Genomic DNA, 13,347 nt, shown 5'->3' on the forward strand with positions numbered 1-13,347 from the left:
TGAAGTAATTGATTTTGGTAACTTAAATAAACTAAAGAGAAACAATGAAGGTTAGTACAGATATATGCATGCGAGGCTCAAATTCAATTATTTAGTACTAATTAATATCTATACGTAGTTAAAACTGTACGTAAAATATTAAATATTGATATCTACGGTACAGTTACAATCAATCTCAAGTAGCAAAAAGTGGAACTAAGAAGAATTGTATGCTTCGTTATCTATAAAGCTGAAAGGATCGTTAATGTTCTGTATACAACAACGATTCCATGATTCGTAACCTTTATTGTATTTTTTTCCGACGTTGCATTTTTTATTAATTATGAGCAAATGTTTACTACACCAGTAGATAACAAAAAAAAAGAAAAAAAAAAAAAAAAAGACGAGAATCATACATAATTGATAATATTATTTTGAATTCAATTCGCACACTATATATGAGCTAAATATTGTGTGTTGTAGACTTGTAGTTAATTATTGTTAATGTAAATGTTCGTTAGTTAGTACTTTAAATAATAATACTCAAAAATATAAAAACGGAAAAAATGATTTTGTGAAGCCATGATATACTTTGCTGGACCGCCAAAGATCTTCTATTCTCTTCCTCAAACTGCTTTAGCTAGTCGCATTAGGCCATAGGTATCTTATCATTGTTTTTCTTTTTTACCGATTTTGTTTAGGTGAAGACTCAAGTCTATTCTAATATTTTTCACATTGGATATATTTCAGTATATATGCTCCGATGGGCAATAATGGCAAAGGAAAAAAAATCATCATCCGTGAATCCGTGATAAGAAGTACGCTCTAAATCTCCTTCATATCGACTGATTTACGATGGGTATATCTTACTATCAATAGGTCAGGTTTTTATTAATGATGATGGCCGACTAGGTTAATTTTGTTTTTTTACATCAAGGTGCATCGTTTAACATATAAGTTGTTTGGAGAGTATCAAAAATATCAAAAATATGGTAAGAGAGTGGTCATCAGCTTCGTGAGGCTAGCCAGACTGCCATAAGATCATCGGCTTGTATGGAGAGCAGGCGATTCCTGATTTGTCGATCTAGTTGGTTGATGAGCAAACGGGATAGAGTCGGAGGTTCACCATGTCGTCTGTTGTTTCGCTCTCTCCACAAGAAGTAGACTGTAGCTTGAAAAGCATACCTTAGGAGGAATAAAGTATCCTTTCCATTAGTTGTGTCTGATAAAAGGGTTAAGAGGGAAGCCCAAGCAGTGGAGAATCTGGTCCGTAGTAGTGTTGAGGTGAGTCCTGTCCAGATGTCCGTGGAGTAAGAACAGGCAAAGAACAGGTGGTCACGTGTTTCCTGCGAGTTACGGCAAAGAACACAAAGTCCATCAGTCTGTGTGTTCCACTTCTGCATTCTGTCACCTGTTGTAAGTTAATTATATCTTAATAATTAGAAGACGAGATCATGCATGTGGTTAGCAAGTCCATTCACATTGTATCATATAAAGTATATATAAAGGAAAATTGCGGTTTTGATATTAATTATTAGAATCTTATATTTTACAAGTTTTATTATAATTTTCTTTTAAAAACCCTAACCGCCTGTTTAATTAACATACTTATTTCACGAACACATTAAGTCCGTTTCATCTTCTTGCTGAGTTAGCCAATATGTGCGAGTGAATATATATGTCGGATCCGTAATATGGTTTGTTATTAGTAGACGACTCCCTTCTAATACCATGTTCGTTTTTTTCGTATTACATAAACTGAATCAACACGAGAAATCGTTATAATATATATGGAAAAAATTATAGAAAGTGAGATTTATATATATGTTACGTTGAATACTATTTTCATTATAGCATAAACAGAGAGTTATACATCAACATACACCAGTTGATTAACTAAGCTGAAACACGAAAGAAGCTAAACAATAGAACATATTTATATGATAAACATGATTTCAGACGACGAAGTCCTCATTGAATATCTAGCTAGTGTATTTAGCTCACACTCTGGCTGTAACTGTGTTTATTCTCACTAGCTAATGATTAGATTATTGAGTTTGGTTTAGTAGTTATCTAGTAAAGGATGGACTGATAGGGTTTGATCAAGGGGACGAGAGAGCCACTAAGGTGAAGGGACATGACTTCATTGGTGGACCCAACGAGCTTGCCTCCGACGAAGACAGCTGGAACCGCCGTGGAGCAGCCGAGTCGGAGGAGAGCCTTCTCGATCTCACGGCAGTCGGGGTCGTTGTCGATCTCGTGGATGGTTGGTTGAACCCTAAGGTCACGGAACAGGATCTGAACGGCGTAGCAGAGACAACATGAGCTCTTCGTGAAGATGACCTCTCCTTTCTCTGACGACATTCTCATCACTTTGTCCATGATATATCTGAGGGCTAGGGTTTAAACTTTAGCCTTTTGATGTATGTTTAGTTTGGCTTGATGAGTATGTAAAAAGCTTGAGATCTGCTTGCCTATTTATAGGAAAGGGGTGAGCTTAAGTCTCTCTTTTTTTCTTTTTTTCTTTTCTGTTAGAAAGAGAACATTTTAAAAAGTAATTAGAAGAAAAATATCAAAAGTGAAAGATAAAATATCAGATGCCCAAAAAAGATGCTATTATATATATATTTGAGTGTTTTTTCTTTCTCCCTATTTTATATTCTGTTTGACTGCCCCAAGTTGCAGTCACTTCTAAATGAATCAGTTAATGTTATTTCTATATATCCTACCCTAATGCAGCTGCAGTGGTTTCAGTCGTCATCTAACCGTTGATTAGTAAGTAGTTCATGAATACAATTGGGAAAACTGAATTAATTTTCCCCCTTTTCTTTTTTGGGGTGCATGCATGGGTTGATATCGTACGTTAGTACGCGTATATAAATAATTCACATTGCGCGAGAGTGACATAAATATAAAAAACTACATGGTAAGAATGATGAGAAGAATCAGTGAGTTACATATGAATGGAATGGAAGAGAAAAAGAAAAAAAAAAAAAAATTAAACATTTTTCTTTCGAACATATAGTGGATAAATTTTTGTTCAATCTTTTTTGTAAACATTGTTCATAGTTCGATTTTTTTCTTTTCCATCCCTTTCCCTTGCCATGTGTGTTTCTACTATTACTATAGCTAGGGACAGAAACATGCACTTGATTCCACCATTTTCACCCTGAATATGACTATATATATGCATTAATACATATGAAAGTTAGAACATATCAAATCTGATAATTACAACAATGGTTAAAAAAAAAGTATAAAATCTTTTGATAAGAAATATAGCATGCTACTACTAGGCCTACAGCAGAAAGAAAAAGAAAAAAAGAGACTTGTCAATTTATAATCTAACGGATTCTCTTAACATATCTCCTTTGATTGAATCATTGCATCAAAGCGATGATAAATGAAAAAGATTGGGGGCTTTCGGTGATCCAAAAAAACATATGTCTATCAACAATATATGCATAGTACATGGTGCATGATTCCCCCAACACCAACTTGCCAAAACACAAAATATTCTGTTTTTTTTTTTCTTTTTCTTTCTCTCACACTTAAACTGACGATGCTGTTTGATTCTCTCTTGCCGGACGCACGTGTGGATCACACGCATGAGTCATTATTATTATTCATCGGCTGCTGCTTCATTCCTAGTTACTATTACTTTTCGTTTCCCATTGTTTTGTGGGTATGTATATTATAGCTTTAGTTTTCATCATGTGCGTGATTCTTTTTCTTATGTTTGATTCTTAAATAACTATATTATATACAGTAGTAGTACTGTGATAAATTATTCGTTTTTGTATATCGGCTAGTTTTTTTTGTTTTTTCTATTATATATGAGAATTATGTCACGCATGATATAGAGTTTGAATAGAGTTATTGGTTTGAGATTTGAATAGAGTTTTAAAGATTTGAATGTTACGTAGAATCTGTTGTTATTAGATCAATATTTGTTAAATTCTGTTAAAGTTTAATGTTATTAGTTTGTGATTTGTAAAAAATCATTAAAATCTTAACAAATTTGGGTTATTGGATTCAGACTTTTATAAAATCATTAAAAGCTTTGGGTTATTCAATTAAAACAAAAGAATCTAGGATTGTTAATAAGTTTAATTATTATGTTATTGGTTCATGATTTTAAACACTTTCTTTACAAAATAAAGTCATAGAAAATATCACAAAAATACATGGATTATTTGGAGGACTTCACAAATTTTAGAAAACTAATCAATAAAACTCTCTAGCAATCTTTAACAATCTTTTACTTATTCACTTTTAATGATTTTGTTGAACTCTTCAAAAATCTTAATAAATTAGAATCCAATACCACCCCTAAGATTATTTCCTATAGTACCCAAAATCTTTTGCGTACGTGATAACTGATTACAATGGCTCTGATTGGTGACCACGTTTAAACGAGGCGGTTAGAAAATTTTGAGCGGTTGAAAAGAAAGCGGTTGAAAAAAGAGCAGTTAAGGACAGCGGATAGAAAAGATGGTACGATTGAAGAGAGCGGTTGAGTATTTAGTTTGATTGGTAACATTGTAGCGGTTGAATAGTATAAATTTTAATAAATAGTAAAAATTAAATTAATTTAGTTGGAAAATGAAAAATTAGAGTAATAAATTATTTTTTAATTTATAATAAGATATATGAAATGTTAAATTAAAAATGTTAAAGTGCTAAATAATTAGTTTTGTCATTATGATAATAGATTATACTGGTAAAATATCATAAATTATTTAAAAATTTGTAATAAATTATAAAAATGAAATTTATTCTAAAAATTTTTTAAAAAAATGAAATCATTATCTAATTCATAATAAGAAATATCAATAAAAATTTTCTCTTATCATTACCGTTGAAATTTACATATTTATCTCCGATCAGCCCATAACATATCAGCAATTTGATTACGAATTGCTGCCATATATGCTCCATCTGTTGTTGATTCAGCCTCTTCAATCTCACTGATATCATTTTCGTCAGTTCCGTGTTGTCCATTTGGATCTCCAGTTTCACTTACTTCATCAATAAAATTATCATCCAAAATATTTGAACGTCGAATGAAATTATGAAGACCCATTGTAACAAACACAAGTCGCTTTTGTGTTTCAAGATCATACCTCGGTAGTTCTTTGACAATCCGCCACTTTTTTTCCAAATTCCAAACTTGTATCAAGACAATGATGTTGTAAGAAGCACACATATATGCATGAGATAAGAGAATATTGTGTTTGGCTTCAAATATATAAAAGGATATGTAGTTAGAAAACAATATCTCAAAAGGATACTCAGATACCTACATGCTAACTATGACCAGGGGAGATACTCAGATACATGCTAACTATACACAGGACCGATCATGTTGATTAGTTCAATCATCCATAGGTTTGTACTGTAGGTCGGTCATAATATTATTTGTTTTTCCTTTGATCAGAATCATCTCATCAACTTAACTAACGTTGACATACTGCAAATTCTCCTACCTGTACAAAATTACCGGAACAATTCAAACCAATTTTAATGGGCCGTTAAGCCCAATAAGTAATATTTATGCCTACTTTATCGTAAAGGCCTTTAATAATAAACCTTTTTTTTTTTAATAACCAAGTACAAACCAAGCCAGATGAGCTGGCGACAAAAAAAAACAAAGAGAGTGAAAATGTTTTTCAACTTTTCCTTTATGGTCTTGGTCCATCAACAACGACAAATGCTATATAGCATGCTCGTAGTAAACATATTACAAGAAAAGCTTCCAAACTTGGGAAGATTTGACTCTAATTAAAAATATCTAGAATCTGTAAATTACAAAATTTACACACTCAACAAAGCATTAAATTAGAAAGTAAATAAGAATTCAAGAAACAGAGTGACATCTCCTCTTCTGAAACATGAATCGTCTTTCCGAAATCGTTTTCTCGTCCGTATGCTTACCGTTACCGGCAGCACTTTGGCTGCTCCTGAATCTTAAAACGAAAGCGTTCAGCTTGTTCAGACCTCTGGAGAGCTTCCTAAACATCCCATAACTAGGCCTTCTCCGGCTCGGCTTTACCATGTCTTTCTTCATCGAGACATGATCCTTCTCAAGGTCCGTTAGCCTCATCCTCATCCTGGCCACCTCCAGTCTCAGCTCTCTGTTCTCTCTCCTCACCGACGCGTAGTTGTCCCGCGGCGAGATCGCTCCGCTTGCCATCCCGCTTCCCGAGCGGTTCGGAAACAAGAAGAACTGGCTTTGGCTCGAACCCCCTGCTGTCCCACCGCCACTGGTCATTGCGTTCTTGAGCCGCGTCTGTTCGTAGAACAAGACTTGAACCGCAATCTGAACCGGAAGCCTCTCGTTTTGAGCCGCGTGGCTGCTTGCGTCCTGCGACAGTTTCTGACAGCTGATTGTCTTGCAGAGACGGTACCGCTCTGAATCTTTCATGTGTGGATGAACCTAACTCCAACCAAAACAGAGAGAGTCAATCAAAAACACTTCTTTAATTTTGGATCTCTAGTTAGTTAAAATCTTTATATACCTTGAGGAAGATGTCAACGGCTCTGTAGAGGCCATCGCAGACGACGCGAGCATGGTCAGGGAGAAGCTCTGCGAGAGCTATGAATTTCGAGGGAGGGAGGCTCGAGTCCAGAGCCACCTCCGCGAGATAACTGTCCATCAGCTTCGACACCTTGAAGATGGAGCTCTGTTTCGGAGACTCTGGCCCGTCGAAATCGTACATGGCCATCGCGCTCTCGTCCACCACATCTCCATCATCGTCATCGTCGTCTTCGTCTCCGTCTCTGTAGTCGCACTCATCGAGATGGAGGAACAAGGAGAAGATCCGCTGCACTGAGTCGGTGTCGTACATGGCGCCGATGTTGGCCGGAATCAGGATGTCTTCAAGGATGGCCTGGTCGAGCTGGTGGCTGATCCGTCTCTCCAGATCGGATCTGCAAGAGACGGAGGTTCCAGATCCTATAGCGGTCTTCAACAAGGTGGAGAGGAAGGAGATAGGGATGGAGCTTTTGTTGGCTTGCGTGGGAAGGAGGCCGACGACGGCTTCGAGGACGATACGCTGTTTCCTCTGGAGGTCGGAATCAGATTTGACGAGATTAGGTTCTCTGATGATTTGCAGTGACTTGCGAGCGTAACTCATAAGGATGTCACTGATGATATCTTGATTGAGACCTTTGGACTTCATGGCGGAGACAACTCTCTGGAAGAAGTCGAGCTTGAGGATCGGTAGAGAGCGTCCCCACCAATCATCACCACTAGGTGGTTTCGGTTTCTCAGTCTCCGGCAACCTCACGACGCATCCTCCCAGTTTCTGATCAAGCTTGAGCAAACCAGAGGCTAGCTGTTCTTTGCAGGCGTTCACAGCGATTGCGTTCACCAGCCTCCCGACGAGGTTGATCTCTTCAGCTACAGGGAGCAGCCTCTCGCTTGAGTGTAGAACACTTATTGAACTCGAAATGTCGTTAAAAACAGAGTCTTTGAGGTAGGCCTCTGTTCTCGCCTCCAGGTTCTTCTCCGACAAGTCTTCTGTCATCTCTAGGTAATGAGCCACGCATCGCAACGCCGCGATGTTAGACGAGTTGAATTGCAAGCCAACGCCGTAGCAGAACTTTGCTGCGAGCTCGAACGATTCTGAGCCGCCGGGGACTGTTGGTAGGCTCAGGTTCGTGTCTTTTGATTCCAGAACAAGTTTCCGGATTCTTCCACTCCGAGAGACGAGAGGAAACTGAGAATCAAAGAACAACGGATCAAAAAAAGAGTTTCAGAATGAGTTCTCTCGCTTAGCTTGAACTTGAATGAAGTTCACCTTGTGGAGAGAAAAGCTGGCAGAGCCTACTTCGATGGTTAAGTCACTCGTAACGTCCGAGACAGGCCTGGAAATCAGAAGTCAGCAACAACAATATATAAAAAGAAGAGATGCAGAACTCAAGATTATAATACTAGACAAAGAAAGCAGAGAAGACGATGAGTGTAGCAGAGACCATTGAGGAGTGTGTCTGATACTGGAACTTGGTCGAAACGCTCTTTTCCCAGAGACACTTTGCTTCGACTCAGGAATAGTAACAACACCCATTTTTAGGATCTATCTCTTCTCCCCAAATAAAGTTGCAAACCTTTTTTGTGTGTTCTTTTGTTTTGTTTTAGCAATCCAATGTTATTGCCAAGACCTGCAAATATGTTCCTTACTGTCGGCTGCAAATGCTCTCTGTCTCTGTCTCTGTCTCTCTTTGCCTTTCAAATAGTAGTATGAAAGATTGTGCAGAGGAGTGAATTAAAATAAAAATAAAACACTTGAATTCATGCAGAATTAAAGCGTAATCATGACTTTCTTCTTAAAAATTAATCAGGTTCCTTGTTTAAATATATGCACACCATACATATACTAGTCATTTTATAAAAAAAAAAATTAGGTGAATACAACTTTATTCTCCGGGAATTAGGACACTAATCTCGCTTGCTATAGGTAGTGACTGTAAAGACTGCTACTATCATATGAGTACATCCATGATCTCATCTCACAGTAACATATCAGATTTTACATTCATTCAATTATAGCTCAGGTGGTGGTTTTTTTAACATTTCGACTTCTTTTTTTTCTAAAGATTGCAATTTATTTAGTTTGCTAATCGTTTGTATATTAATGTAATCTATGTGACTCAAGTTGTCTATGTTTCACTTTTTTTATTATGCACAGTACTGATTGAAAAGCAATTTATTTATGTTCATTAGCGTAAAAAAGTCAATTAAGTGTGCTGTTTATTACTTCTGCTTTTCGGTGAAAAAGTTTAAAAAGGTTTCTTATCGTGTCTTTTTCTTTTACACGGTGTATATATATTTATATATCAAACAATACAATTGCAGGAAATGTGAATGGGTTGCATTGCTTTTGGGGGTTGTAATCATACTTCGATGTTTTTTTTTTTTTTTTTTTCAAACAATGTGTATGTAATACGAGATTCATTAAAATAATATCTTCTTCAGTAAAGTTAAAATTTGGTAAATATGTGTGTTTCCTTCTTGCTGAATTAACACAAAATGTTTTAATCAAAATGTATCACAAACAGATTACACAATTCCGTATTTTAGGAACTCAAATTCAAAGCCACATCATAAAGAGGAAGTTTTCACATTAAGTCATGTGTCCACTTGGTTGTTGATCTACCTACAACAAGGAATCTTTTTTTCTTTTCTTTTTCTTTTGACCTCTGCGATACAAATAAACCATCCTGCAAACTTGAAATGGGTCTAGGACCATGCACATGAAATTGGATAGCAATTTTTGTGTGTTTCCAAACACTCACAAAGAGTGAGAGAGAGGGAGGCAAGAAGTGGGGTGGCAAATAAGAGCAAATGATGGGCTAAGCAAATTAAATTGTGAATGATGGTTTCATTCGCAGGTAGGGTTTTCTCTAAAGATTACTACTTACTACTTCCTTGTCCTTATTTTAAAATTCTTGAAACCATTCTCATCATTTCTCTCATCTCTTTTCACTGCCACTTTCCCAATGCTATGATCGATTCTAGGATTAGTGTGCTTCCCTCATATATATATATATATATATTCTCAACTTTCATTCCAAAATATTTAGAAAAGGAAAAGTAAAATATAAATAAAAAACAAGATTTTATGGTGTCAACAAACCTTCAAAATTAGCCTTGAAATGTAGATTGTTCTCTCATCTAATCACCCATAACAATATCTAATGTGTGAAGCAGTATCATAACAAATTAACAACACACATAATTTCGACTACAATAAAGAACAAACCTTAACGCGATAAGTTAAACCAACTGGCAGAGTAAAGGCAAACAAAAAAAAAATCTAAAAAAGAAGAAGAGAATTGATGAGTTCTTTTTCTCTGTTTTTTTTTTTTTTTTTTTTTGATTCAGCCGCAATGGATCTGAAGTAGAAGTACGGACAAGACAAAGAAACCTTGTCTGTCTCTATACAAACATTATACACACAAACAAACAAACAAAAAAAAGAAGAAGCCTTTTTTTCTTGTCTTTGATATATGCACATATAGATTTCCTCTTTTATATGTGATTCTCACTTAGGTCTTCTACTCAAATAGGCTTTTTTTTTTTTTTTTAAATAAGGTACCGGGGGACTATATATAATATATATAGAAATTCACATCACATGCTTCTATATGATAATGATTTAGATTAAGAATTGCAAGAGCACTGCGTATGCGTACCCTTTTCTGCGCTTATCATTTCAAAAGGATCGACGAATTTCTCGTCCTTGTCTTGAGATTCTGCTACCTGTTAGAGGAAGAGATGTCTGGCTCGAGAGTTGCAGGTCAGAGAATGGAATTGAGCCGCCGCTCTGGGAGAATATCAAGCCTGCCGAGATGCTTGATGTGCTTCTTGAAGTAGGTAAACCTGTCAAGTACGGATCTTTTGCACCGCCGGTCATGAGCTCTGTCGATGAAGAAGAAGGCGCCGCTGCGAGAGCACCCAAGAGAGAGCTCACTGGGTAAGGAGCCACCGGTGCATCAGCTAGAGAGGATGCGGAAGGATTGTATCTGATGGTTCCCACTGGATGATCAAATTTACATGTTGATCCAAACTTGCAGAAGCCGTTTTGTACGTAGAAAGTACACCGTTGCACACCCTGTTTCCCAACCCAAGACAAAAACGGATTTTAGAGATCAATGTTACTGTGATCAACCCCATCATCGATAGCAACAGTATCCCATTACGCTATGCAGCAGCAACAACCTTAAATGATTTAGAGAGAGAGAGCATACCGGGCGTAGAGGAAGACCAATGGGGCTGAGGATGCAATTAGCTCTTGGTGGAACCCGATCTCGAGGATGATGAAACTTACAAGATGTTCCAAACTTACAATCTCCAGTTTTCAAATAGTATTGGCACTCTGGTTCACCGGGTCTCTCTGGGAAGGCGGCTTGTTCTTTCTGTATAACACCTGTAGGAGAGGACAGAGATGGATAAACCCCGGGAAGCGAAGGACTGGTGGAAGAGAGCTGTGTAACTCCATATAAAGAAGTTGCCCCAACAGCGTGCTGCGCACCAGGAGATAGAGCAGGGCTCACAGGTGCCTGAACCAAAAGTAAAAGTGAGACGACACAGAAAGAGAGATACTGTGGTAAATATGCAAAAGTAGTGATGATGTAAAAGGTTTACCGAGTAAGGACTCCAGCCTGGAATAGGAACGACCCCAGGGGTTAGTAGCATTGGACCATAGGCGCCTTGCATATAAGAACCGGGAAGAAGAGTTCTTGCAACTCTCAAGCTAGAGGATGGGCCTCCATACTGGTCAGGCATAAGTGACTGCACCGATGGATAAAACTGAGGTGCAGATGCTGGAGGAGGTGGTGGTGGGGGGACAGATGTACCAGCAGGCTGAGGATGATGAAATTTACAGGTTATACCAAATTTGCATTGCCCCGTTTTCAAATAGTAGGAGCATTCGTTCTCACCCTACAAACAGGGTATTGAAAGATGATGCAAACTCGACTCGACACGACAGACACGACCCTTTATTATTAGATTTGTAAGTGAAAGAGGGAAACAAAACAAAGCTAACCTCTCGCACTGGGTATCCATAAATATTAAGAGGAACGTGGCTCATGGATCCACCTGCATTCTTTGGATGGTGAAATTTGCATGACGCCCCAAATTTACAGGTTCCAGTTTTCAAATAAAACTGGCAAAACATAAAAAAAAGCGATCAATATTCTTATATAACTAACAACCCAGTTTCATGTCATGAGTTGGACATTCAAAAATGGGATTCGTGAGAGGGATACCTGGCAAGGGAGTTCACCAATACGTTCTGGATACTGGCCTGTAGCTCTAACAGTTGCTTCAACCTAGAACAATGCAAGCATAAAGCAAAAACTGTATTATAAGAAAATTGGAAACTGTGGCCAAACCAAGAAGAGAAATGAGAAGCTAGCTTTTTCTACAGAGCATAAAACAAAAACTACATTCTGAGGAATAATTATAAGACCATCGGAACCAAACAACACACAGGAGGGAGACTATCCCTGACTTGAACCAGCAAAAACTGAAACATCCTCAGGATTGAGGAGTTAAATACTTTAACAAGTTATCAGGTTAAGTCAAAAAAGGTCAGTGAATCACCCACATTACGCAAAAATTGAATAGTTTCCTAAGTATGGGGGGGTTTCAGACTCAGTAGAGAGACAAAAAAGGGAAAGAGAGGAGGGAGGGAAGAAGAAAGTACCGAGGCACGATCGCGAGGGTGATTGTAACGACAACGATTACCGTAACCGCAGACACCAGTGCGCATGTAGTAGGCACAGTCAGGGGCACCAAGTCTCTCCGGGTAGGTCTCGCTGCTACCCAACCCTAATCGCCACATCGACTCTGCAAAATTTATTGAATGGGAACAACAAGAAAAGAAAGAGTCAAAATTTTGACGGAAACCCTAAAAGAGGCCGTACAGTTGAAGAGAGAATCAAACAAGACGCATGCGAGAAGAAGAAGAGGAGGAGGAGACCTTCGAGACCGGAATCGGCATCAGCGGGGGTCCAGTCGGGAGGGGCTTGAGCAGATTGTGAGCCATTGATGGGATTGCGAGCATACATGTCCATAGGAACCAACTCTTCTCTCTTTTTTTTTTTTAGGGATTTGGTGTACAGTAAAAAAAAAAAAAGTTAGTGAAAAAGAAGAAACTCCTCCTCAACCAAGAAGAGAAAGAAGAGTAAATGTCATAGTAGTAGGGAGGGGGATCGACTGAGATTTACCGGAGAATCCGATTTCAAAGGAACCTGATAGATAGATAGTTAGAGAGAGAGAGAGAGAGAGCAAAAGAAAAAAGAAGAGAAGGAAGAAGAAAGAAGAGATGCTTCTTCGACAGTGATTGAAGAGAGCTTCTTTGGTCGGTCTCTCTACTCTCTCTCTCTCTTTCGCTCTTCAGGAATACCGTACGGTCTCTGCCCTCTCTGCACTAGTGTTTCTTTTCTTAGCTTTCAATTTTCCTTTTCTTTTTTTTTTTTTTTTAATTTTAATAATTTTATGTAAGAAAAAAAATATTTAAGTAGGAGTACTACTGTTACTGTATTTCTTAATTTCATAAATTGTTTTTGTCTTTTATTATTATTACTCCTTCTGTTTCACAATAAGTGTCATTTTGACACTTTTTCTTGTTACAAAAAGAGTGTCATTTTATGTTTCCAATGCAAATTTTAAGCTTAAATCTCTTTTTTATCCTTATTATTTGAGCTTATTAATTAGAAAGAGAAAAAACTTTAGTGTATTTATAAAGGGTAAAACAGAAATTTAAACAATTTTCTTAATTTGTGTGCATTATGTCAAAATGACACTCTTTGTGAAATAGAAGGAGTATTAAATTTCATTTTTGTACTCACTTG

At 37.3% G+C, this 13,347-nt stretch overlaps 3 protein-coding genes across 4 annotated transcripts; all 3 read right to left on the bottom strand.

The window, feature by feature from the left end:
• Positions 1-1,806: 1,806 nt before the first annotated feature.
• Positions 1,807-2,441, bottom strand: LOC104784508 (glutaredoxin-C13). The gene has a single exon (XM_010509536.3). It carries the CDS (start codon positions 2,359-2,361, stop codon positions 2,053-2,055), a length of 309 nt encoding a protein of 102 aa, XP_010507838.1. The 5' UTR covers positions 2,362-2,441; the 3' UTR covers positions 1,807-2,052.
• A 3,204-nt stretch (positions 2,442-5,645) lies between these two features.
• Positions 5,646-9,289, bottom strand: LOC104784509 (BTB/POZ domain-containing protein SETH6). The gene is made up of 4 exons (XM_010509537.3): positions 7,960-9,289; positions 7,785-7,851; positions 6,501-7,703; positions 5,646-6,418 (listed from the first exon to the last, which is right to left on the bottom strand). Exons 1-4 carry the CDS (start codon positions 8,049-8,051, stop codon positions 5,840-5,842), a joined length of 1,941 nt encoding a protein of 646 aa, XP_010507839.2. The 5' UTR covers positions 8,052-9,289; the 3' UTR covers positions 5,646-5,839.
• A 530-nt stretch (positions 9,290-9,819) lies between these two features.
• Positions 9,820-13,015, bottom strand: LOC104784510 (zinc finger CCCH domain-containing protein 32). Of its 2 annotated transcripts, none has more exons than XM_010509541.3 (8): positions 12,721-13,015; positions 12,474-12,585; positions 12,198-12,340; positions 11,758-11,820; positions 11,535-11,654; positions 11,132-11,350; positions 10,735-11,046; positions 9,820-10,598 (listed from the first exon to the last, which is right to left on the bottom strand). In XM_010509541.3, exons 2-8 carry the CDS (start codon positions 12,565-12,567, stop codon positions 10,200-10,202), a joined length of 1,350 nt encoding a protein of 449 aa, XP_010507843.1. In that variant the 5' UTR covers positions 12,568-12,585; positions 12,721-13,015; the 3' UTR covers positions 9,820-10,199. The 2 variants fall into 2 exon arrangements, with proteins under 2 accessions (XP_010507843.1, XP_010507841.1); XM_010509539.3 differs by having other exon boundaries at positions 11,132-11,428; positions 12,721-13,003.
• Between the last annotated feature and the right edge of the window lie 332 nt (positions 13,016-13,347).

The sequence above is a fragment of the Camelina sativa genome, chromosome 5, assembly GCF_030686135.1.
Source record: "Camelina sativa cultivar CO46 ecotype springtype chromosome 5, ASM3068613v1".
In the NCBI taxonomy this organism is placed as follows: Eukaryota; Viridiplantae; Streptophyta; class Magnoliopsida; order Brassicales; family Brassicaceae; genus Camelina; species Camelina sativa.